This window comes from Thermobia domestica, chromosome 14 (assembly GCF_964235325.1).
Source record: "Thermobia domestica chromosome 14, izTheDome1.hap1.1, whole genome shotgun sequence".
NCBI classification, from domain to species: domain Eukaryota; kingdom Metazoa; phylum Arthropoda; class Insecta; order Zygentoma; family Lepismatidae; genus Thermobia; species Thermobia domestica.
Window position 1 is genome coordinate 66,794,026 of NC_137467.1, and position 26,620 is coordinate 66,820,645.

The 26,620-nt window shown below is 35.2% G+C and overlaps 1 protein-coding gene across 1 annotated transcript; it reads right to left on the reverse strand.

The window, feature by feature from the left end:
* Nucleotides 1–2,403: 2,403 nt before the first annotated feature.
* On the reverse strand, nucleotides 2,404–25,902 carry LOC145669709 (uncharacterized). Its single transcript, XM_081738020.1, has 4 exons — nucleotides 25,782–25,902; nucleotides 21,110–21,583; nucleotides 8,492–9,204; nucleotides 2,404–3,880 (listed from the first exon to the last, which is right to left on the reverse strand). The coding sequence occupies exons 3-4, from the start codon at nucleotides 8,644–8,646 to the stop codon at nucleotides 2,773–2,775; spliced, it is 1,263 nt and encodes a 420-aa protein (XP_081594146.1). The 5' UTR covers nucleotides 8,647–9,204; nucleotides 21,110–21,583; nucleotides 25,782–25,902; the 3' UTR covers nucleotides 2,404–2,772.
* Nucleotides 25,903–26,620: the final 718 nt, after the last annotated feature.

The following is a 26,620-nucleotide window of genomic DNA, read 5'->3' on the forward strand; positions in this document are numbered from 1 at the left end:
CCCACACCAAATTTTATGCTCACGACGCAAACGGGAAAATTGGCCACTTTTGGAACAGCTCCTTTAAACTCACTTAAGATGCATACAGTAAAGAGTGTTTAATTTGGAGCTGAAATTGTGAATTCGTAACAGACGAACATTCGAAACATTTCTTCATCGGTGGTATAATTTATTATAACATTATTAGTTTTTGTTGAACAAAAATATATAAAATGTAGATATTAAACTTCTCGTTTAGATTTATAGCAGAGACAATTCTCAAAGGAAAGGAAAATATTTATGTAGGAGACAAAGGTGTAAGTTATATCTGAACATAGACACAGCGTTGAGAGCTATACTCACTACTGTGCAATTGTAATCAGAGCTAAAGTGTAGTAAGTGTCTCGGATACGCAGGTGGATGTTTTTCCTATATATTCATTTATACACAAAATCCTCATTGTTAACGATGGTAGTAAAGATAATTTTATGGCATATATATTCGTTTGCATGTTATAAATTTGTACGTAGTTTTTGCTGTAAACAAAAGAATCGAAATCAAGATTCATTTCAATGTAGAACGGCGGTATTGAAAAGTGTCAATAAAACCATGTATTCCTGATCTGAATGTAAGCTTTGTTTCTTAAAATAGCGTGAAATAAACCTAACTCAGAATCCACTAAATGTAACTTGATTTTCAAATACTTTTCACATTAGCTAGATATCAATAAAGTGATGATTATAAAGGTAAAATGTATTTGAAGTTCCCTTTGAACATATTCTAAGTAGATTTAGGTATTTCAATTACTTTAATCCCTTTTTATTTCTGTTGTAAGTTGAAGTAAATATAAAACGGATCAAAAGCGCTTTATCAATGTATACATACATGGGTTAAAACACTAGATACATTAGCTGTTGTTTGAGAATTGAAATATACGTTTTGGCGACGTTATGACAAGTTATTCGTATCGGATAATATTCTTAAAGCCGTAGCGTTCGTTTGATGTAGTTATTAACTCAACCCCAATAGCTACCTAGCAGACATGCTAGTTGGAGTTAGCGTGTCCTTTAGAGACTAAGTTCGAACTGCAGCTTAATGTAGAAAAATGAAATGACATTTAATTTTTCAGTTTACATTCCAAGGTTCTGCTCTTTAGGCTAAGGGAGACGATGATGAAAGCAAGTGAATGCTGACGGAAAAATTCCTGGAATGATAAAGTGGGAGAAAATGGAGTACCCGGAGAGAATCCATGGACCCGATGTTGTTCTCCACCAACTTACTTGGCCGGGGATCAACCCTACGCACCAAACGTAGGTGATACCGCCGACACCGCGCCCCCAGCTCAATGATAAATACAAACAATAGGAAACTATCAATTTATTCGCTAAGCGCGCAAACTCTACTCGTATAGCTACGTAAGAAGTATGTAGCAGACATGCGAAACTCTGAGATAACAATAATCCAAAATGTGCTGCAGGACAGCACACAAAAATCCCTTATAGATTAGATGTAGCATCATTTATAAATTGGTTTGTTCATAGCACTGAATACTGGTATAGTAACTTTGGTCACACGGATTCCCGATGGAAGAGCTTCCAAATTTGAACACATTACGATGGATCATATTCCACCTTAAAGTGCAGGTCGATGTCTTACAAAGACTTGGCGCAGAAATAGAGGTTAGATCCAATCCAACGATTAGTGCGTTCATGCTTCATTTTATATGCGAGGAGAGAGTTTTCTGCCCTGAACTACATTTTCCTAAGCTTCAGCGTGATGCCTCCTTTGTGGGTTATGTACATCAGCTGTAACAATCTGTTATTTAACTGATTCTGTACATTTTCTCTTTAGATTGTTTCGAACCATTTGTTTCTTATATTCAAGCGCAAATATTTCATTCATTAATTCTCTAATGCATTTCCTTTCTCGCAATTATTATAATCAGAATAATTATTTTCATCATGACTACTTAAATATTTGAATACTATGTGTCATTAGCTATATAATTTGGCTTACTCTTGCATAATTATTATATAGTTAATTGTGTTTTCGAGGTAGACAGAAAACCTACAACAATGGGTTAGAATCTGGGCTAAAGATCTCACTGTCATACACTCCGTTATTACTTAAGTTTCATACGGAAAACACATTTAAACTTGAAAACTTTAATTCATTCTTACTCCTACTTTCGTAGATTAAAACATCTTAATCGTTTGCAATTAGAATTGTGAAGTGATCAAATTTTTCATTTTGCTCCTACCTTATTATAGCTTTGAGACAACTTAGGATGGCAGTTTGTGCCATATTTGACTGTACTGTTCTTTGCTGGTTGAAACTGTAGTTATTCATAGCTCTCAACGCATGAGAGAAAAGAATAAGCAACAAACTTGAAAGAGATTAATGTTCTGGAGACAATTTCCCGCTTTATAATCAAAGTAAAAGGACTAAGCTTCAATGATGCGGTTAGGTTTTGTATGTAGGTGGGGAAACACATTTAAATTTTTAGTTCAGTAGCTTGAATTTAATTAAGCACATATATTTTCAAAACACCTGTCTATTGCATGTAACATGCATAATTGTCGTAAAAGATAATTTCTATCGCTACATTTTTTTCGTGGTAAAATAACATAATTTGATAATACTTTTTCACGATCTCCGGTGTCCTATTTGACTAATTTCCGATAAGAATTAATTTTGTATACCATATTTCCATTTATTAAAAATTTGATTTCACATGCGATTGCTGAAATTGCATTTATTTAGATATAGCATGCCACAATAATCGCAAAGAAATTAATCACGGTTTTCACTATGTACTAACATATGGCGTTTGAAGTACGTCCGCTTAAGAGATTTCTCACAAATAGGACAAATTTGAATTCCATTCTTCATGTGTTTTCTTATATGAGACACAACATGACATTTCTTTTTGAAACATGCGCAACACATATCACATCTAACGAAATATGAAGAATTATGAATGCTTAAATGAATTGATAAATTGTGTTTAGATGCTAAACTTTTGTTACAAACTTCACATATAAAAGACGTTTGTCTTTTATGCTTACTCAAGTGAACTAAGAGGTACGATCTTTGGGAACATGATATACCACATTCCCCACAAATATACTTCTGTTTCACATGAGTTTGTTTATGCCTATGTAAAGCTGCATAATCGGCAAATGATTGTGTGCAAACTGAGTAATTAAATGGCTTAATTTTACTTTGAATAATTTTATGTCTTTTGGACGCACTGTTATCTGAAAATGATGTGCCACATTCACTACAAGTAAAAGGTTTTACTCCAGAGTGAGTACGAAGATGTCTATTTAAATTTCCTTTCTCTGCAAAACATTTTCCACATTGTTTACACGCAAAGTCTTTTATACCAGTGTGAGTTATTAAATGTCTCTTCAGGGCACATTCCTGAGTAAAGCTTCGTTCACATTTTTCACAACAATATGGCCTCTCACCAGTGTGCACTCTGAAATGAACTTTTACATTCTGGCCATCCTTGATTCCTTTTCCACATGCATTACAGCTGAAGGGGTTATACTTGGAATGAAATGAAATATGATCCTTCAGGTCCTCTTCATTAACATAGAAGTTACCGCACTCAGCACACAAATGAATGGCATGCAATTTCATATGTTTATGCACTACAGTCATGCTTTTGAAACCTTTACCGCACAAAATGCACCTAATGACATCACTTAGAATATGTATAACAGATTTATTATCAGTAAGTTCTTCATGTACTTTCTTATAACCGATTTCTCTATTTCTATCCTGTTTCTGTGTTTGAACTGAAGATAGTTTTAAACACTTATTCTTCTGAAAATATCCATTCAAATGGAATTTTGTATTATACTTAGTATTAGATGATATCTGCATGCGGTTTCTTAAAGGAAAAAAAAAAATTAATGGTACACAAGTATAAAACTGGAGTGACCAGAATCAAACAAAACTAAAATTGAACCATATTGTATTTTAGAATATGAATATGACCATCTTAAAAGCCTTAAGATAAGGAATAGGGAAGTAAATATTGTTTTTTCTTTTTTTTTAAATAATGCCAGGCAGTCCCGAAAGTTCTGCACCATACAAGAAGGAAAATGAAACACGAATATCAGAAACAACGATGAGCTTCACCCATCTTTGGGACAACACTTCATAACGATAGCGATACCAGATGTCAGCTTTAGAATTCAAAAACTCAATACAAGCAGCATGTACCTCATCATATAAATTGAATTGCCACACAAGAAATTAGAGGGAGAGCGAGACAAACCATAATCTGAAGGTGCAACATCTGAATTATAGGCAGGATGAGGTAATAAATCAAATTCATCTATTTGGTCATAATTCGAGACTTATGACTCGAAGCATTGTCAATTTTCAGCAATAACCTATTATCCTCGTTAATGCCGGACGTTTTTCGTTCACAATGGCATACACTGGAAGTAATTGTTCAGAATCCAGTTTATCTGCTACAGCACGACCCTCTGGAAAAAACTCAGAATGAATTATTCCGTCAATATTCCGCCAAACAAAAAGAATGTGCATTTTCCCAAATCTCTCTTGTTTGACATTGGCTAGGACTTCCTTTTCCTTCTTCACTCACTGTTTACGTGTGTCAGGTTTCTCAAAGACATCCAATTCTCATCCCCTGACAATTCTTCTTCAGAAACGAAGATCACGCGAGTATTTTTTTTTAAAAAGGGCGCGTTTTTCTGTTAGCTCACGGGGCTTTGTTAGGGCGATTCATTGACGTAATCCTTGTCATGCAATCCAAAATTTACTGTCGATTTGGATGTCCTAGCCATTCTTGTTAACATACGCGTACTCTTTTGTGGTTTAGTACTCAACGCACCTTGCAGAGGGCCGCTAATATCCAACAGAGGTCTACCACTGCGGGACTTAAATCACTCGAAGTAAATTTTTTAAACCATCGAGAAGCTGCCAATCGATCCAGTACTGCTTTGTTTTCTAAACGACAAATTTCCTCCGCTGCGGCTCTTGCGGTTAGTAGTTTTTTTTTTTTCATAAAAATTATAGCACACTTCGAATTGGAATTTGGTCGTTAATCATGTTACCCGTTTTGACTTTACGGGAACACTCGCTACACACGCAGTACTTGCCTTCACGACCGGCAACAGTTATCAGTGGAAAAGCCACCCATCTCTCCAAAGCTTTTCGTGTACCTCATGGAAGTGAGTGTGCTGGTGGTGAAGGACTTCTGGGACAGCTTGGTATTATCAGCGATAGTTTAATACTTTAATATTTTCCAATACTACGAAACCTGCATACAAAATGCGTATACATATACTAACATTATAATCGTAATATAAATAATATTAAGTAAAAGTAATCTCTGCATTAGTTCAGAAACGCACTTAGCTACGTAGACATACTTCCAATCAAAACAAACCACCGGTCATTCCTTACTGCTGTACTAAATTCCTGAAACTGTCGCATTAAATAAGCATCTTTTAACACCTTTCTACCCGTAAGCAAGCCAGTAAAAGGTTTAAAAGATTGATGAAGATTAGCATTTATTTTTGGCAACCATGTCAATTTGTACGTGGCTTATTGTCTAAATTGGAATTCGAATAACAGTTATGAATTCAGTATCTCACGCCTATACCATTCGTACTAAGTACGGGCATTGCTGACGCAAAAACATAGATGAAAATCGAAAATAATCAGATTTCGGTAACAATAATATTGCACGAATTCGAAACAATATAAATTTTTTATAAAGATCATGAACGATGATTCTTGAAAAGCAAGGAGATTAAGATGTTTGCTCTGAAATATTGGTCAATTCTCTGCACTGCACTCGAAATTTTTAACAAACAATTTTGTCATTTTTTTTTTTTTATTTCCATGGTATGATTTGACTTTCATGGTATGATTTGATTAGCTAGGCCTGTATTATAAAGCTATTATTAGAGTAAATCGCAATGAAATTTACTCAAGATGATACTTGAGTAAATTTCAATGCGATTTACTCTAATAATAGCTTTGTAAAGCTATCAAATTGATAAAGAGATCAAATTTACGTAATGAAAGAGCCCATAATTAAAGAGATACGATACAACGTAAGTTAATAGTTGAAAATCTGTTGGAAAAATAAGGAACCACAATTGGCAACAAGCATATTTGATGTATTACACCAAACGAGTTTCTAATTTTAGGAGGCATGACACGTAGAGCTTCAGTTAATATGCATGAACATACAAAACCACATGGAATACAATTTAATACGAGTGGAATACTGAGAATATCTGACTGAAATTATATTTTAGAAAAGCAGGAAGTAAGCAAGCATAAGCACCAAAGGTAATTTAATCAAATGTAATAGGATTTTCAAAGGTATTGACGAAAACAAATTCTATAGAATTTGGACAACTTGATAACTGCATTTCAGCCCTCGTCAGTCTCTCACATTTTTCTTAGTTATATTTGGGATTGGAGGTTATAAAGAAGGAAAGTTATACAAGAAGGAGAAAAATTCGAAAAATATCCGACCAATCTGGGTATTCTTCTAGACTCTCGTGGTTATGTTTTCAGTAGGTCCCCAAAATTCCTCAGTAGGTCCTCTATTTGAACATTTTTATTCATTCTTTGGGGTATATATCCGAGTATCTTTAAAATTATCTTCGAAATTATAGTTTACGAAAAAATATAATCACCAGAGAAAGTGTACTATATAAAATTTTACACAAAAGGGTCCTCAGGTTCTTTTTGCAGAATCATTTTCTTTTAAATTTAAAGGAACCATGAAGTTGCAACATGTTTTTCAAAACATATATTCATTTTTTAAACGATCGAGAGGGTAATGGACTGACTATTTATTTTACTGACGTAGTAACCCAGTAATTTACATTGGCATACAATATGATAAATCAGTTTGCTTATTGGTCTATTCTACCAGATCGATTTCCATGTGAACCTCTTCACTTTCCCTAACAATTTGACCGATACGATGAAGTGTTGTTCAGCGGCGCAAATTTGTCTTCAGCATAGGGGAAGACGATTTTTTTTTTTTTTTTTTTTTTTTTGTTAAGGGACGTTCAACATACTTGTGAAGTTGAAAACATTCCTGTGGAGGAAAAGGGAGCAGAGTTGTCTTGAACATTGGGAGATGAGCAGATTTGAGGCTTATTGTGGAGGGACATCAATTTCATCTCTTTTCTTTGTAGCAATCGGACACAAATAATAACATTTTTCCCAAAAAACACATTTCAAATCAGATTATTAGGTGGGACTGTCTCTCCAGTTCCAAGATTGGAGGGGGCATGTCCTTTTTATCCTCCAGACATGTGCGCCAGTGGTGGTGTTAATTCTATAATTTCTGCAACTAAGAATACTCCTAAATCTATTCCTGTATCTATGTCTGAGTTATTTCTCTGTTTCCAGCCTCGATGTTTCAAAGTGTCTTTGGAAATGCTTGCATTCTGAAGTACAGTGTAGGGATCTGCTGTTTTGTAACTGCGATTCGCATTACATGCTATTTAAAAAAAAAAAAAAAAAGAAAAAAATTAAGATCTAGGAACACATATGATTAATCGAAGTTAATGATTGTGAAATTTTCGTGTGCTCCCCACCGAAACTCGAATCAGAGATCACGTGCACCAAAAGCACACGCGCTAGCTTATAGACGGGTGTAGACAGAAGTGTTTATTGCAATTACGAGAAATATTATTTACTAATTAGTAAGTAAGGTGCGAGAAAATATTTGGATTTCTTTGCCAGTTATGTGTCTTAAGGTCACATGATGTTCAACCACTATGAATAATGTAATCCGTAACGTTTGGTGTTTCTGTAGATACTTAAAAAAGTAATTTTCGACACTATTTTATTTTTAATATACTTTTTATACAGTTGAAAATCATATTTAATATCATAATGGTTTAAACTAGCATTGTCCAGAGGCAATTTATCTTGCAAAAAATTGATTCTATGAAAAGAAAAAATAACCTCTAAAGCTCTTTCCTCTGAAGAATTTTATAAATTGCACTTTTCCTTATGACCGTTTTCCTCCAAAACAATTCCTTGTGAAGATTGCAAGAAATCAGAATTGACAACCAAACGGGAGCACGTTATATTACGCATACTTTTCAGGATGTGCGGACGATATCGAAGCCAGGGAACAGAATATCCACTTTGGTCGGAATTTTTTGAAACCAAAGTCAAACTTTACCTGCCATCATTCGGACATAAAAGAGTTTCTGATGAATTTTGTCAGGCATATTTTTAAGCAAGATGAACGAAGAATTCCAAAGTATCTCGACGAAACTAACACTAAATGGGAAGTATTTTATTAAATATTGTGTCACATAAATAAAAAGCACACGGTCTTCCCATTCCAAGATAGAATACACACAAAGTGAAAATTTCCAAAATGAAACATACAGAACTTTTCAATTAAAGTTATATTTCATTCAACTTAATAACGACTCACTTCCTTCTAGATATAGAAATTATAAAAAAGCTGTTTACGTACCTACAGACTGCTAAACCCTCAATGAAGGCATTATCAGTCGTAACATTTTTCGAATTAGATACTTCCACTTTACTCTTCATGTTGAGCGGTAATTGACATTTTGAAGGAATCATGTGTTGTGATTCATTTCTGCTGTTAGGAACGTGACATCCCATGACAACGGGACTTTTTTGTAGTTTGGAATACGGAGGTTTCAAGTTCTAATTATAATAGTCAAATGATATTCCATTGGCTACACTTGAATACGCTTCTGAATTTTCGTAACAGCCTTCGTATTTAGGTTTGATATTTAGTTTCAAGCATTCTTGCAACTCTCTCCGTTTAACTCGAGGTTTCAGATCTTTTATTGCTAAGCATCTGAATTTGACTGCAAATTATTCATGCCATTACATTCGCTAAAAGAAAGGTAGTCTTGCACAATGAATATCTGTCCATTGTATAACGTTGGAGTATTACGTGTGGTATCAAGCACATATTCATCATGTCTTTTAACTGATGGTAGCTTTCAACATAACACAACTGCTTCCTTACTTTTCTTATCGAAGCACAAATATGCGGTATTGCTATTATTGAAATCATAAGATATATTATCCATTTTACGCTGCGAAACATTCTGTTTTGAATCACAAAGATATGTTAATCTCTCGAGCGAAACAAACGGCTGAATTTTTAATTTCTTATCAATTTTTTTTCATATTCATAATTGTAGTGTCCTGAAAAGATACATATACAATCAATTATTTCTCGAGAAAAGTCTTTTAAAACACAAAATAGAGTGAACATGTCAGGCTTTGACTTGGTAGTAACACTTAAGGCAATTTTGCTATCACTAGAATATGCCTCGTAAAACAAACAAAAAGAAACGCAAAAACGGTTTACACAAGGTTTGAACATTTTAATACCTAAGTGCTAGAAATTTACACAACCTTTAAACATTTTAATTATTACCTGTTAAGGGAATAAATTTAAGCACATATAAGAACATGGAGAGCACAAATAAGCTGGTTTCATTTCTATTACCTTATACTATATATATATATATATATATATATATATATATATATATATATATATATATATATATATATATATATATATATAGAGAGAGAGAGAGAGAGAGAGAAAGATTGTGATCAGAAAAACGGAAACACCTGAACGAAATTACAACTTACCAGATTAATATGGTGTCGGGCCACCTTTCGCCTTCAGAACAGCCTTGATGAGACGTGGGATGGAGGCATACAGGTCGTGAATGGTAGCAAGTGGAATTTTAAACCATTCCTCGTGCAGGGCCAGTCCTGTGAGAGAGGATGGAGGTGGAAATCGTCGCCGGAGTCGTGTTTGCAAGACGGACCACAGATTTTAAATTATGTTGAGATCTGGGAATTGGGTGCGCCAGGGAGGTGTTGAACTTCATCCCGATGTTCCTCAAACCACGCTGCAACAACGCCAGCTATGAGAATGGGTGCATTATCATCCTGGAAGATGGCGTCATTGTCTGGGATGAACATCCGGACCATAGGATGCAAGTGGTCTCTTAAAATTGCGACATAATCGTTGGCACTGATTCGTCCGCTAAGTGTGACCACAGGACCCAATGAAAACCATCATATGGTGGCCCACAGAATCACCGAGTCGCCGCCATGTTTCACAGTTGGACGGAGACACTGCAGATCATAAGCTTCATTGGGAGTTCTTCACACAAACACGGCCCGTGGTTGAGAATAGGGTGAAGGATGACTCATCCGACCATATCACACGTTTTCAGTCCTCAACGGTCCAAGTTGCATGGTCGCGGCACCATTTGCGGCGTGCGAAACGTTATGGTCCCTGATGAGCGGTTTGGCCCGTGCAACACGACCCCATAAGTTCATGTCATATAATTCGCGAAGGACTGTGATTATCGAAACAGGGTGGGGGAGGTGCTGATTGTGTTCCTCCGTCACTTGCTCCTCAGTGGCATGACGGTTCTGCGTGACTTTGCGCTTTAATACCCGGCGTGACCTGTCACTCATGATTTTCTTCCACTCACTGTTCAGCTTCCTCGATGTGGTTTTCCTATGTGTTGTGTAGGCCGTCATCACCTCCGACACATCTAACACAGAAGCCACTGCCGGCACACTCACTCCACATAACCGCGCACCAACAATTTGCCCTCTTTGAAAATCTGAGAGGTCTCGCCTTTTACACTACCTCCGTCTGCTGCAGCCACTGGACACTGCTCTTCCACTGCGCATGACGTAGCATGGAGACCGACCTAACACACCACCACCAGCGGTCCGGCGCTGCAGGCGCCACGACACCACTGCCAACCCATACGTCTGACGTGTTGCCAACTACAGGTGTTTCCATTTTTCTGATCACCATATATATATATATATATATATATATATATATATATATAATTCTTCAGAAGTATAAATTCTCAACGCTTTGAGAAACTAAAGATCTCAACTACATGGTTCTCTTTGCAGAATTAACCCTTCGATAGTGTTTAGAAGCTTATATATATATATATATATATATATATATATATATATATATATATATATATATATATATATATATAATTAGTTGATATATAAATTTATTTCTGAATTTCGCCTGCTGGTGTTGATTTTTTGTTTCTTCTTACAAAAATAGATTTGAGCGGTAACTACTCCCAATGTTTAACTACACACTATTTATAATTAGTATCACATAAAATATTATTTAATTAGCTAATACTAGTGATAGGTAAATTCCCGGAAAGATATTTTTCGGGAATATTCCCGGGAACACTCACGAAATGGGAAATTTTTCCAGGAATTTATATACAATCACAAAGAAATTGCATTCTCTTACCATATTATGATTTCAAAGAGGAATTCTATTTTTTCACAGTATATTATTGCAGTTGTCTTTAGAGGTTTCTTTAAAATGTATATTCTGAACGGTAGGGCCTACTATGTTACTTCATTAAAATTTTATTATAATTAGAGTGTACGCATAAATGTATATTTACTTACAATATGTTCTATGAAAGTAAAAATGTGGAAAAATGATTACAGCGCTGAACAGTTAATATTTATAAGTAAGTGAATTTTTTAAACTTCACTCTACTACTGATATTATAAACATATTAAATTTTTAAATGTTATAAACAAATCAGATTGGGTAATTGCCAAAAGATACATGTCTCACCAATTTATCAAGATTTGCGCATAAATATTTATGTTCAAAATATTTGCAAGATACTGACTTATCTTTATAATTTTTCATGTAACATTGCAACACATAACGTTTCTTCCTACTTATTTTTCGAAGCTTCATGCGTTAATTCACATGTAAGAGACGTCCGAGTACTTTTTCAGAAATTCGAGCCACAGACAGGAGACAGACCGAAGTTTATTACTAACGATGGTTCGGGATGTATTAATTGTTATTCATCTCTACTTCTACATAAGTTCTGCATTACTTTACAAACTGGTTCCTTTTCATCATTTGTAAATTAGTACTTTGCTATTTTTTAGTGCAAATGGAAATGAAACTAATGAATTATATGATTAGTTATATAAAGTACAGTCAACGAATTTTATTTTTCGTAACCACCAAATTATTTAAAGCCTAGAAGTAAATCATAATAAATGAAAATAATTAGTCACACGGTTCTTATAATTTGGAGGATAAAATAAAGAAATAGAAATAAATTCCTTCCCGGGAATTTATATGCCAGGGAAAAGAACCGGAAATATTCCTTTTTTTTAAATTCCTTCCTACCGAGAATATTCCCACTGCCCATCACTAGCTAATACCAATACATTCTTTCAAACACCTTTCACACAATGAGATGAATACAAAGCAATCAGTTCGAAAACTGTTAATTCTTTGGAAAGAGAACGAAAAATCTAAAGTAAAACTATTTTTTGCTAATACTTAGTAAATTATTTTCCTCTTGTGAGCTGTTTCGCGCTGTCCTTCAGAAGCGTTGTAATCATTCTTCACAACACAGAATCACGAAATACGACTCTTACGGGTGACTTGAGCTTGGTCGCAAATTAATAGTTAGCAAAGGTACCTTCGGTCTTCGAAACATGTTTTCAATTTTCATGGGAGGTAAATGTGGTTAATCTTTAACTCCAAATCTGAAAATATATCGGTGAATGAATGTAGAGTTAATCTCCAAATCAAGCACAGAATCGGATTAGAAGTCTCGTCTCTTCTTCCGAAATAATTATATATCAAGTAATGTGAAAAGTACCGAAGGTCTCGCGTACACGATGCCGCCAAAATCGTACGGTCTATAAATCGATGCATGTCAACCTTAATATTATCCAACAACAGAAATTAGTAGCTTTACAAAAAGTTAAGATATTGTACCGTCAAGATGAGTAAACTTTCTGGAAAACTGCGCAAGATTTACAATTTTAGTTCAGTAAGGCGAGGTTGCTTCGTAATTACGTGAACAAAATTTGTTGTTTATGGCAAAGATCGTTATCCAATGACAGGCAAAGGACACTTTAGTAGGTTTCATTCTGGTAATTTTTATGGCCAAAATCCTCCCCGTATTTGGCGTTCAATCACAGCTAAAGTAGAGCAAGAATGGCAAGATAGCCACGAGTTACAGAGCCACAGCGGTACCACATCTAGCATCCTTTGCATGTCTTTAGCATCTAGCATCCTGCCCAAATCTAGCATAATTTCAGCAAGTTTATCAATAAGCCTCAAAACCTGGAAATGAGAAAGAACTTGATCGTGGGAAGTAAAAGAACGGCAGAAATGTATCCTTTCCCATTGATTTATACAGTTGGTAAACCATACAGGCAGTCTTATTGTTCGAAGAAAGTTTGAAACCTCGGGAGGTCATCCCTTTATCGATGCCTTTAGAGAAGTGTCGTGGGAGTAAATTGACCCAGTCCACCCCAGAGAGCAGTTTTTTTTCTGGCTCCATCCAGGGTTTTCTAATCCTTTGACTGCGAGGTCATTTTGTTTCAAAATATGTTAATAAAAACTTTGTATTCACTTATACGACGTATTTTTCTTTCTTTATTCTTAGAAGCCAAGCTTTTTCTGCTCTTAAAATGACAGATTATTCAGAATAATCCCAAGTTGTGAGTCTCGCAATTACTGCACTAGTTTAGTTGAATTAAAGATTTGGTGCTTGAAGTATTGAATTCTATCGTTGCATTCTTGCGATCTGCATATTTTAAGTTACGTTATAGGATCTCAACCTTGATTTTATTCTTTCTCTAAAAACTCCTCAATTAGTAATTATGAGGATCTAGCATAATTTGACCGAATGTAGCACAATTTCGATCACGTTTTGGAATAATTCCTAGCTGTGAGTCTGGCAACTCTGCAGAGCTAGTGCCCCGCACGCATATCTTTTTTCTTACGCCCGAGAGTCCACATTACTCTATTCTGATTGGTTGAGTGTTCTGACGTCACAAATCCGTCCGTAATCTTTGTTTTGATTCCGTGATTTCAATTCGACTCACAAAACTAGATCACCGGAATAATAAACAAAAAAACGAGCACTGAGCGTATTATGAATTCTCTAATTAAATAAGCGTGTTTATGGTTTACTATAGTATAGTATTGTGCTATATGCAGAGCATAATAGAGAATTCTTAATACATACATAGCATAATTCCTTGTAATAAGCACAATTCTCTCTGCACAAGTAGAATAATAGAAATACATTGCGTTTTCGTACTGCAAGAATAAACAATAGAAATATCAAATGAACGCCAATTACTTCTATGTGCCACAAACGAATATGTTACATTAATGAAATTAACACTAAAACATAAGAAGTTATTTTTAACATTTAAAAATAAGTAACCAATCCAACATAAAATAGCTTAGATAAATTCAATACAATACAACATTACCAAACATCTACTCACCTCGTTCGGTGGTCCTCTGGATGATTTAATGCTTGAAGAATCTGATAATTTCAACTGCATTTTTCTTCTTCATAAATACACTTTTTGGACTTTCTTGTCTACATTTCTAGTCCTTCGACGAACTGAAAGATCTACACTGCACTTAGACTTATTGTGTTTCGTTTGCATTAATATCTGCATTAATTAGTTCGTAGATGAACTGCGAAATAAATTCTACACTGCATTTTGTTAAACTGTAGAAGACTAAACACTATCCTTGTGGTTATGTACGTGTGTGTGTTTATATCAATGATCAAGGAAAAAAGGACTTGTAGCAAAGCTATACAACAAACATATTAATTATTTATAGACTAACATAACAACACGGATAGGGGTGCAGTCCTTGTCTACAGCTTTACAGTGGACAGTGTAGAATTTGTTTTAAAGTTCCTCTATTAACTAAGTAATGTAGATAATAGTGCAAAGGAAATGCAATACCTTTGACTAAGTACAATGTAAATTTTTCAGTATATTCAAAGACTAGGAATGTAGACCAGAAAGCGCAAAAAGAATATTTTACGGCTCTGACGAAGAAGAAAGAAGCCTTCAAAATTATCAGATTGTTCAAAAATATTGCTAAAACCTTAAAAATAGGTTTGCAATCTACCTTATTTTTACTTCAACAAATTGTTTCGTTCGAGGCGGAATAGTAACATCATTAACCAAAACAAACGCAGGGTTCATATTATTACAAACTAAATTATTAGCCTGTGGTGATAATTCCTTTGAAATATCCCTGTTATCACTTATAGCAAACCTTGGAGGTTTTCCAAATCTACGTAGCAACAAAACATTTCGATTCAAGTCTATTTGTGCTCTCTGGGATACTAAAAAGTCATTCCCTAACAACATGTCTTGGGAAAAATTGCTTAACACGCGAAAAGCATGATGAAATGTTATCCCATTAATCTTAAAACGAACAATTGCTATTTTATTTATCAAAAGAGAATTTTGAGTAATTCCTTTTATGCGTGTATCAATATTCAAAATCTTAGCCTTTGGTGAAACTAAATCTTCTCTAATTATTGATATTTGTGAAGCAGAATCTAACACAGCATGAGCATTCTTATCTTCTATCAGTATTGGCATTAAAATCATACTGTTTTGAGTGATAATGGAGGATTTTACAACATGACCCTTTTTCCCGAATACTGCGTTATCTGTAAATGTACCTCCCACATTTACAGACATTACGTGTTTAAAGACTGTTTCCGCAATAAACATGTATCCTCTGTGTGAAATCCATGACCACACACAGAACAAATGGGATGTGTTTGTGCCTGTCGGATAATGTTGATAATTACTACCATACATAGGTGTTTGGAACTGGTAATTATGAAAATTACCTCTAGGATAAAATTGATTTCTCGACTGGCCTCTAAAATTTCTATAGTTACCACGGAATCGACCTCTAAAATTTCCTCTTTGACTAGAGTTATGATTCTGATTTCCTCTATTTTGTCTGAAAAAGTTGTTCCCTTTTCCTTGAAAATTCTGTCTACTTTTATTACCATTGTTTTTATTACTACTATTACTGTTATTCTGATCAGATTGTTGCTGACTAATCTGTAAAGTTAATTTCTCTAACTTTTTCTCTAACGACTGTAATTGATCGGAGCTAACTGGACTTTGTGCCTGATTACTTGATTGACTCTGCACTTTCGGTTCACTAGCCTCCTGCTTAACTAACTTTTTCTTTTTCTTCCTCTTTTCCTGATTTTTCAGCGCTTTCACCTCTACTTCACTATCTGACTTGACCTCGGAAGAATCTGCTGTTAACGAAGTTTTCAACTTTGGAAGTACGGACTTCCAAGATTGTTTCGTAACGGAAGTATTACGTTCGCGTTTTTCCCTTCTCTGTACACGAGCTTTATTTTTCTCAAGCTTAACTAAAACACCTAACATTTCTTCTACAGTTGTAAATTCATATACTGCAATACGCTCTAAATAATAAGGTTGTAATGCAGAGGCTATAAGAGCAATCACCCTTTCCTCTTACAACTTGCCATCAAATCTCTGAATCAGCAAAAGCATGTCATACACAAAGTTAGTAACTGGTTCATCAGGTTTTTGTATTCTTTCTCGCAATTGATCTTCTATGTCTAAACCTAGTGTAGATCTACCAAATTCCTTAAAAATAAGTGTTTTTAGATTGTCATTAGATTGTGGCTCTTCACTTTGTCTCTGTAAAAATACCCGTAACCTTTTTCTAAATTGCCCTGTAAATGCTAACGGTAACATTTCCTTTTTCTTAGTTTCGTCCCAACCATTGATCCTACATACGTCATCATATTCTTCCATAAATAAACGTATATCATCACCACTTTTGACATCGAACCTCGGAATAGGCAACAAATCTCGAGCAATCTCAACCTTAACCGAATTGTTTGCCGGAGTTTCTGTATTCGTTCCCTGATTCATTTTGCTGTTTAGCCTAGTATTATATTTATGTGGAAATCTTGTTTGCGTTTGCGCTGATTTTTCTTTAATTTCACTACATGTAAATGTATGTCATCTAACAATTCTGTTAACTCATCAATGGGCATGAGCAAAATAAGGCAAGAAAAATAACCTCTTAACTTAAAAAACTAATATAACATTGTATTCTATGTAATATAACCTTAAATTCCTAAACCACCTTAAATACAACCTTAGCACTTAAATTCTAAAACGTTTAAATACACTTTGAAATATGATTGCACACTCCCGCTCTTGGTGAAACATTACGATACCGAAATCAATTTGAACAGTGAATTTCAACATACAAAATAGCTTGTAGCACTATCCAAAAGACCGCGCACTCCACCATGCTAAAACCTTAAAAATAGGTTTGCAATCTACCTTAAACGTGACCGGTTTTGTGACGTAAAAGGCAGTTAGAAACTTCTGGAGGCATGTCGAACGGAGACCTCTTGTCTGGGTCGCAAACCCCAAACAATTCTCATAAATGGAAACTACTGAATGGCCTTAACATCCACCCAGTTCCTCCAAGAAGTAATTTAAACTAGTGCAAGTCTTGGGGGCGTAGATAGCATAGCTCAGAATTAGAAACATGGGAGTAGAATTTCAAAGGTAAAATTCGACAACACAGAAATAATTTAGAATAAGAATTTAATGAACTGATCTTGAATGACTGAATAACTACAGAGCATGATGTGGACTGGTCTGACTTAAAGACTAGAGAAGACAATGCATAATCACTTACTTTTGGTAACGATGACGAGCAGAACCTCTGGTGGACAGAATGACGGAGTGACAAAAACTAATTATGAATAATATGACTCGCAGAGTTTCGACGTCAAAATAGAACTTCTCATACCCGGAAGAGAATCCGGTAGTATTTATATGATTTTTCCGTCATGTCAACATTCTTGCACATTCTTTCTGAGTCTTCCTAGTTCTAGAAGTCATAGCCGATCATTTGCATTGTAGAAGTCAAGGCACTCTAAATTTTCCATTGGATTATGAATCCTAAAGAATATTCAAACTGCCTCCACTTCATACATTGCCCGTTTTATACACATTTTAAAATTCGATTAAATATTTTGTTTCATTACATTGTGGTACACAATAATATTAAATGAACAAGAGGACCACAGTACAAGGTGACTAGAAGTTTTGTGTATCAATAAACGTAATAGCTTCCATCAATATTCACAGTATTGCCAAGGTTAAGACCGATGATCGCTTCATTAGATTCAGCATAATTTTTGAAGTAACAAGTACAATCAGATGCTACTGGTAAGAAGACATGAATATCCAAAACTATCGATATATTACTGAAAAAATACGTCACATCTGGAAGCAAATTGAAGTTAGTGAAGTTTATTACGATGATAGCTCGTTTATACACTTGCAAAATACATAAAAAGTGATTAAATTAGGTTCTATTATACTGAACGTAAATTTCAGACGATTAAGTTTGAACACTCCTTTCGCATCTACCGTATTAAATGTTGTTAGGCACTTTCACTGTGATAAAATATAATAATTATTTATTATTATTTCTCTCCGATTGTTAGTAACCGAACACTGCCTAACAACTGATTCCATTTATCAAAAGGAAAAAGCAGGTAAATCGTATAGTTATTACTATTTAATATGTCTGTCAAGTATTGAGATAAACTACTAACACAATAAAAAAGATGTAAGGCAAATCATCTTCACATTAGCTACAACCAGCACTAACTAAATCATTTAGATTAGTACTAATAAATAGCATGTTATAGGCAGTTATAGTTAGGCACAGGAGATAAATTTCAATTATCAAATATTGTTTCACTTTCAACTATTGCAGTGCTGTTTGATATGCCACATTTGTGCAATCATTCCCTCCCCCATTTATGATTTAATCTTAGTTAGTTTGGCCACCATTAGCACATATAATATGCTTAAATCTAACACAGAAAATTCTATCTTTACATATTGTATTTACAATTATGTTTTCAAACGAAGGTTATGGTGAAATCAAATTTACAAGTATTCGAAGTGAAAATAAAATTGAACCTTGAAATTAATGGACAAACATATTTTCTATCTCTCACATTTACGAATTTGTTGCCAATTCAGAATGTTAATTTATGAAAACCACGTTTTCCATAGTAACCCCTTCCAGAGGCCTCATCCGATTAGTTATCGGTGGAAATGAAAAATTCTTTTTTCCATTCCATAGTTTGCAAGCTACTCCAACTATACAAACTGAAAATTAACGACACAACATTTATACGTATGAGTTATGAGTCAATTTACGTGACTTGTAAAAAATTGATTTACACTTTCGGTTACATCTGGCAACCCTGTGTGGTACCTAGTGTATTTCAATCGTTGTTTCCCAGTTTAAAAATATATGCAAGAACAATGTTTTATTTTGGTATAACCAATATTTGTGTACCGCTTCCGGTTCAAAAGTTCTACTATCCCAAACTCCAGGTTGCATTGTCTATTGGACACCCTGTATATTAGTAGATAATACAAGATACTTGTATCTTAACAGTAAATCTTAGTACAACTTGCTTTCTTTTTAGTAACTTTTCCCTGCGTGTAAGCCTTTATCAACCTGCACATTAAAACCTACATTTAAGTGAGTTTCACGACATTTTTTCATTTTTTTTTTAATGTGATTTCCCTAAGGACGCATTCTGACAAAGAGTGGGGAGCCGCCGCTTTCTGCCTGTCACATTTTGGATGTATAAACGAGCGTTTACTTCGAGAATATCCGTACTCGAGAGTGAAACTATACTTAGGAGGACGTCCAGTTTGAAGACATTTTCTTCCTGGAAGCTGAGTTCGCCTTCGTGAGACAGCTGTGGGTTGTACAGGAATAGTGGTTGCTCTGCGTCCTGCCGATACTTTTAACAATCCCAATCCCTTTTTGCCATACGAGTGGAGAGCTGACAAAAGTGAGGATTCAGTTATAAGACGTCTATGAGCCCGATGTAAAGCTTTAATAGCAGAACGAAATTTTCCGGGATTATTATCGTATTTCATCAGTATATCCTCAAAAATTTCCTGAAGTTCTTCTGTGGCTTTCTCTTTCAGTTGCGCTGTGTGCTCAATCATTGGTAATTCACCAGAGATTAAGGCACGTTTTGAAACGTGTTCTTCACCATTCTTCTCTGAACTGGCTATATTGCCACTTGCCGCAGATGATGGTAGAATGGCTTGTCCTTTACGTGGGCTATTATACGTAAGAGACCCAAACCAATAAGGAGGCAAATCCATTTTTCCGGTTGCTACCCAATATAATTCCTCCTTGGTCTTCGAATCCTGGGGAAGTATATTAATTGAGGTTACGTTAGCTTTTATGCAAACTGCATGTTTGTGTTTGCATCGTGCACCAGATTTTCCCATCATGCAATCACACCTTCCCAAGTCCATATCAAAAGGGTACGTTGTCGCCTCATCGGAAGCAGATGCTACACTATATAATGATCCACTTACGTAATGCACTGCTAGCTTCTCGATCATCTCTGGATTTGTTTGTAGCGTGACTGCAGCACCTCATCCCATCTACCATTAGCAACATTAATGATTTTTTGTTCATAATACGATGGCATATCTCTTACCAAGAAATCTAGTAATTGAGGGATGCTGAAAGCTCTGTGCCTCGTTAAAATTCTGTCCTTCAAAACTCTAAATGCTGCTTCAGTAATGTTATTTGTATTGTTTCCATGAGTTATCATAATTTTGCGAATATACAAGCTCCAAGCATCACGTCTTTCACTATAGGTTTTGATGTACGAGACATATTGTGGATATTTTAATGAATTATCGCTACAGAGCTTCTCCAAACCATCCTCAAATTCTTTTTTGCTTGAAGCGTATACCAATTTAGAAAAGCTCCTGTAAAGGTTTTGTCTGTCACTTTTGTCAATGGAGTTCGTGGCACAATATAACCAACGCCACACAGCTTGAAGGACATGAAAAATGCAAAACATTAACAATGTTTCCGGAAAGCACACAGATAAACTATTCCGCAGTGCAATGCAGTCATCAGTGATAAATATTTTTGGCCCGGAAAGAGCACGACCACCAAAAGAATACTGTGTAAGTAGCTTTTTATATTCACTCAAGGCCTTAGACAAAATATCCTCTTTCTCAGAACTTGTAACAACTACTCCTATCGGTAATCCCCCAACAATAGTGTCAACCATTAAAAGAAAAATCCTACAGTTGAACCTATCAGCCTTACCTGAACTATCAACAAATGCTATGTCCGCACTACTTTTCAGACGGTTCACACGCTCCATTAATGGTGTACACAGAACAACGATAAAATTATTGTCTACTTCGCAGAAACTTATCCTAGGATTTTCACACTTTAGATCTGCCACTTTTTTTTTTTTTTTAAATACTTTCCATTATTTTGTTCGAGGTGTACTCCCCATATTAATTTTTAAATCTATAGATCCATTGTAGGTCTGGACAAATGGAACGATCCGCTCGGACAACAGCATAGTCTTCGTGTTTCTCCATTAGTGTTCTCTTGTGGATTTCCATTGCTTGAGATGGGCTGTTACCTGCCTTGAAAAGCTCCAAAAAAGTTCTTCTTGTTTCTGTAGACGGGACCCGAAATTTCAAAGCTTCAGATCCCGTGGTGCGATGGTTGTGGTCACCAGTTATTCTAACGATTGTTGGATGCTTCGACATGTGTATGTTCTTAGACCTGAAATAATCATAACAAAAACAATTAAATAACTAATTGTATTAAAAAGAAAAGCGAGAAAAGCTATGAAATTTAGCGACAAACACGACTAATTCCCTTACAATTATCTGAAATAGAAAGTATTTAACTGTTTCATTTATATCAGCGTCTCCAAAATTTTTAATGTTTTTGACACCCTGAAACAACGATTAATTATCTGCAGCCCCCAAGAAATAAAAGATTAGTTAAGAAAGAAATTACATATAATGAAAATCAAGCAAAATTACGATTTTATAAAACTAATGCTCAATTGCACCAATCGAAAATTAAAACCACATAAGGCACTCCGTTATTTTCATCTTTGCATAAGAGTTGATTTTGAGTTTAACGTTCCTTTCAGCAGCGAATCTATAGGAGACGGAACTTACTGATTAACGTGGAATCTGAACCACATGAGCTCTCGCCGGGAATCGAACCTGGGTGTCCCACGCCAAAGGCGCGCACGCTAACAGCTAGCCACGAAGGAGCTTTCATCTTTGGATAAGAATCTTACATTGTTGCACCAAGAGTCTGTGAAAAAGAATTAACAGGATGCTGGTGGACACACTTTTTTTTTAAAGCCATATCAACTACTGAAAATGAAATTGCATTTCTGCTTTTTCAAAATATTAAGGGTGCCCAGTGCACTATAACGGGATTTAGATATTGAAGGAAATATCTGCAGGAAATCTGTGAGTGTACCATTTGGAGTTATTATTTGTCGTTTTATATGCACAGTGAATAGCATGCACGAAACACGACCAAAGTCCAACAGCTTCGGATCTGAAGGTGAATCATCTAAGTACCTTTTTAGGTCGTTCAAAAACTTCAGGTTTACATTCGGCCCGTCCATTGATACTTGCAGCATCTTTTTCGTATCTAAACCAATGTCTTTCAAGTTTCCCAAAATGCCATCAGATGGTCCTTAGCAGTAGCATGACCTAAAAATGCGGACATAAGATGTCTTGTTCGTCCCAAAATCTAGAACTATATCTATTTGACCCTTCTGAGCGACAGGATTTAAACTTTCATCAAAAGAAATACAGATGATAGGACACTCTTTAACCACGTTTGTCAACTCTTCTTGAAAGTGTGGGCACAGTCAGTGTGCATCTTGAACTGCTTCGCAATTTCGCCAAGAAACATCACTTTAAAAAGATCACTACAAATGCCAAACTTTTAGCAAAAGAAGGGTTATAACTTGATTAATACTCCACAATATTTCTGCAGTAATAACTTCATTTTGATGATAAAATTGTTGAGTATTTCTAGGCATAACACAAGTATTGAATGTTGTGATTCTGTTATCAATAACACAAGTATGTTCGTTATTAACAACTCAAGTTCGTACTTCACTAAGTTCAGTTTTCACCGAAACAGAGTTGTAGTTAATGGAGCAGCATTCACCGGAAAAGAATCTGTTGTTGCTGCCTTAGCAGGTACCATGTGAAACAGTTTTTTGCTCAAACTTGAAGAATTTAATCTTTTAATATGCATTTTGCTTTCGACATGAGAAGGAACTGAAAAAATCCCATATTGCTAATATAAAAAATTGTCATCCATAAAGAGCAACACCCATACTTATTTTCTAAACTCTGAAGCAAATTCCAATTTGAATTTATTGTTCTGTCCAACCACTCATCTCTGAAAGAAGTCTTTCCTCTTATTTCACTCATTCTCTGAACAGATAAGTGCGACACTAATGTAAGTAAGTAAATACATAACAATGGATGCAGTATATTATATACCGTACATAATATACTCAGGTCTGCAAACTAGCTGTAGGGTAAAATTTACTAACTAAAAATGAGGAAATGCTGACTAAATACCTGACAGTACTAACATCAATCCTCATTTAAAATATGAAGCAGGCTAGGCTACAATAACAAATCAAATAATTAACTGTTTTTAAAATTGGCCGCCACCTTCTCCTCACTAAGCAGCTGTGAAAATTGAAATTCGATCTTGAAACGACAAAGAAACGCGATAACTAGGTAATGCTGTGCAATCAACTGGGGGGGGGGGGGGAGAGAACAACAGCTGCTTAGGCCAATTCCGTTGCCTCCTTCTCAATATACAATATAAAAACAAAGAAGTACGTACACAAAAATTTGTGCAGCATTGTGTACGGAAAAAAAAAATTCAACAAACACTTCGTAGACTTCACAAAATATTTCTTAAAAAATCAATAGGTAATGCGCCTTGCAACAAACACACTGACCTGAAACTCGATATCACTACTTGCATGATCTCTTGACCGACATCCCCACCTCATAACTTTCATGTCGAATAGACACCCTGCTCAGAGGTCTGATACAGTAAGCCTAAAGCATTATTTTTATTATATAAATGTATTATTAATTTATATTACAACTTGTATAAATAATTGTATATTATTCTATTCTAGTTATAATACAAGATTGTTATTACCCTGAACTTTTGGAATTCAAAAATCCAGGGTAGATTAAAAAGAATGATAATATTTGAATATTTCATAATTTTTCCAGTATGAGGGTCAAAATTCCAGTATCAAAATTAAATTCCAGTATAGTTCAAATATTTCCACTATCAGTATATACCATGAAATTGACAAGTGAAAGTGAATCACTGCGATCCTACGAGGAATTTCATAGTTTCATTTGTACAATGGAATATGATTGTTCATATTGTATTCTAAGTAGGATTATAGGAATATGTCTTTAAATATATATGCAAATTTAATAAAACCCAATATTGCCAAATAAAACCCAATTTTACCCAATAAAACCCACTGGCCTGGGCTTTAAAAAAATGGGTTTCTCACAACCCTTCTTTTAACAAATGTGAGAAGAGAGCAGTCACCAAATACCTCTTCTCAAAGAATATGGGAACGAAGAAAATTTGTGATGAATTGATACAAACAATGGCCAATGATTGTCTTTCATATAGCACAATGAAATCTTGGTAGCAGAGTTTGGAGGAGCACTAAAGATAAGGAGAGATGTGGAAGACCAAAAATAGTGGTGACCGTGGAAACTGTGGATCGTGTGCACGACACGAATCTTGCAGACAGGTGGCCTAGTCTTTCACGTATTGCAGAGACCCTTGGGATCAGTGTGGAACATGTAAATTACATCGTGCATGAAAAACTTTGTTTAAAAACGTGTCGCAAAGTGGGTACCCAAACTCTTCACAGCTGATCAGAAGCGGACAAGACGTGACTGTGCAGCGTTTTGCGCCTTCTTTTAGTAAGTGCTTCCAACTTTATTAAACAAAATGCCGAAAAAATGCCACAGAGAAAGCGAAGGATGTCGATTTCGGGGATTGTTAGGGGGTAATATTGAGCGAATAACTGGAAAATTACACACCGCATTGAAGGAAAACTGGTGAGCAAAATTGTCCAAACGCACAGTCTTCTTGCCAGACAATGCTCCTTGCCACAAAGCAAGCCATCGCAATGCACAATCTGTGTAAAATGAAGTTTGATATCATTGACCATTATATTTTCCGAATACTTAACATGGACCTAAAAGGAACTGAATTTAGACAATGACTTCATAGCAGCTGCAGAGTTGTGGTTTGTACAGCACGACAAAATGTTTTTTCATCATGGGATAGAATTGCTGCAGGATCGTTCTATTAAGAGTATCAACTTACAAGTCAACTATGTTGGATAAAATGCTACCACTGTGCACCTAGCGTCATGTTTTCACTCTGAGGCCAGAAACTTAAGTAACCCGCTTCGTAAATGGATATTCAATAAACTACAATCATACCAGGTAGGCCAATAAGTAAAAATTCAACGATCACCTAATGTGATAGCTGATGCTGTTTTTGAGATGTCAATTTCCGCATGTCTGGAGTAAACTGGATAATTTCAGACCCAGATCTGGCTGCATGTTAAATGATTTTGTATTTGTTCATCTTAAGAACGAGGTGAGAAAACATTATATTAAACAGATATGTAGTGGCAAATGGAAACAGAAATCGTACAGCCCTTTTGGAAACTTTAGGATAAACAGCCTTAGTTTGGAACCAAACTCCAGCAACGATAATACAGTAAAAAGCATTTTGAACGTCGAATTACAAGGTAGCTCGAGAAATCGGAAAATACAGGTGTAGGTGAGACGCCAATCATCTCATTAAGATATCATAAATTAAATATCACATAATCTATAAAAATATAAGTTTGTAGACATACCAACATCTCTTGCCAACTTTCTTTATCGTCACTCTGATGTGGGACGGGCATCCTGTGTGCTTCGCTGAAGCTTTACTTTTATCTCTGGGATGCGTGTTGTGACGACACCGATAATCTGCCTATAATGAAAAAAAAAATGAAATTGATGTGATAAATCCATTCTGAAGTTCTTATTAATTACTATAACAATAAATAAAATCTACTAAAACTACTTGAAGTTCAGAGATTGTAGTGCATAATTTAGTTACTGCAGTAGCGAACCATATGTATGTCACACAATGTATATTACAATAAATTAAGTTAAGCTTCTGCTCCGCCCCCAGACCCTTCGACCTATTATTACAATTTCAATTAGGGCCTACCGAAACCATGAGATACGTATTTAAAAAATCCAATTTAAATAGGATGAAGATCAGGATGGATTGACTTAAATCAGTCTGATTTGAATCACTTGATATTTTAAATAAAAATCGTTGATTTAAACTGAAAATAAGTAAAGTTCCGTTTCTGTTCTGTTATTTCGATTATGGAAGATGACAATCATAATACAATGAGACTCAAATGTACAGTATGTACAGCATTGTATGAAAACAAGTGTCATGCAGAGGATGATTAGGGAAAATCCCGTTTTGAACGGGTAACAGGGCAATCCTGTTTTCTTCTCTTCGTAACATATGGTTTATATTGTAAATCGTTAACTATTTTAACGGGGAAATCACCATCGACATTTAAGACGAAGATTCTTTTGTGTGCGCGTCTATATATTTGTTACCAGATAATAGGGCGTATTTAGAAGTGTCCTATCCCCTCTCGATTTTTTTTTTATTTTATAACTTTGG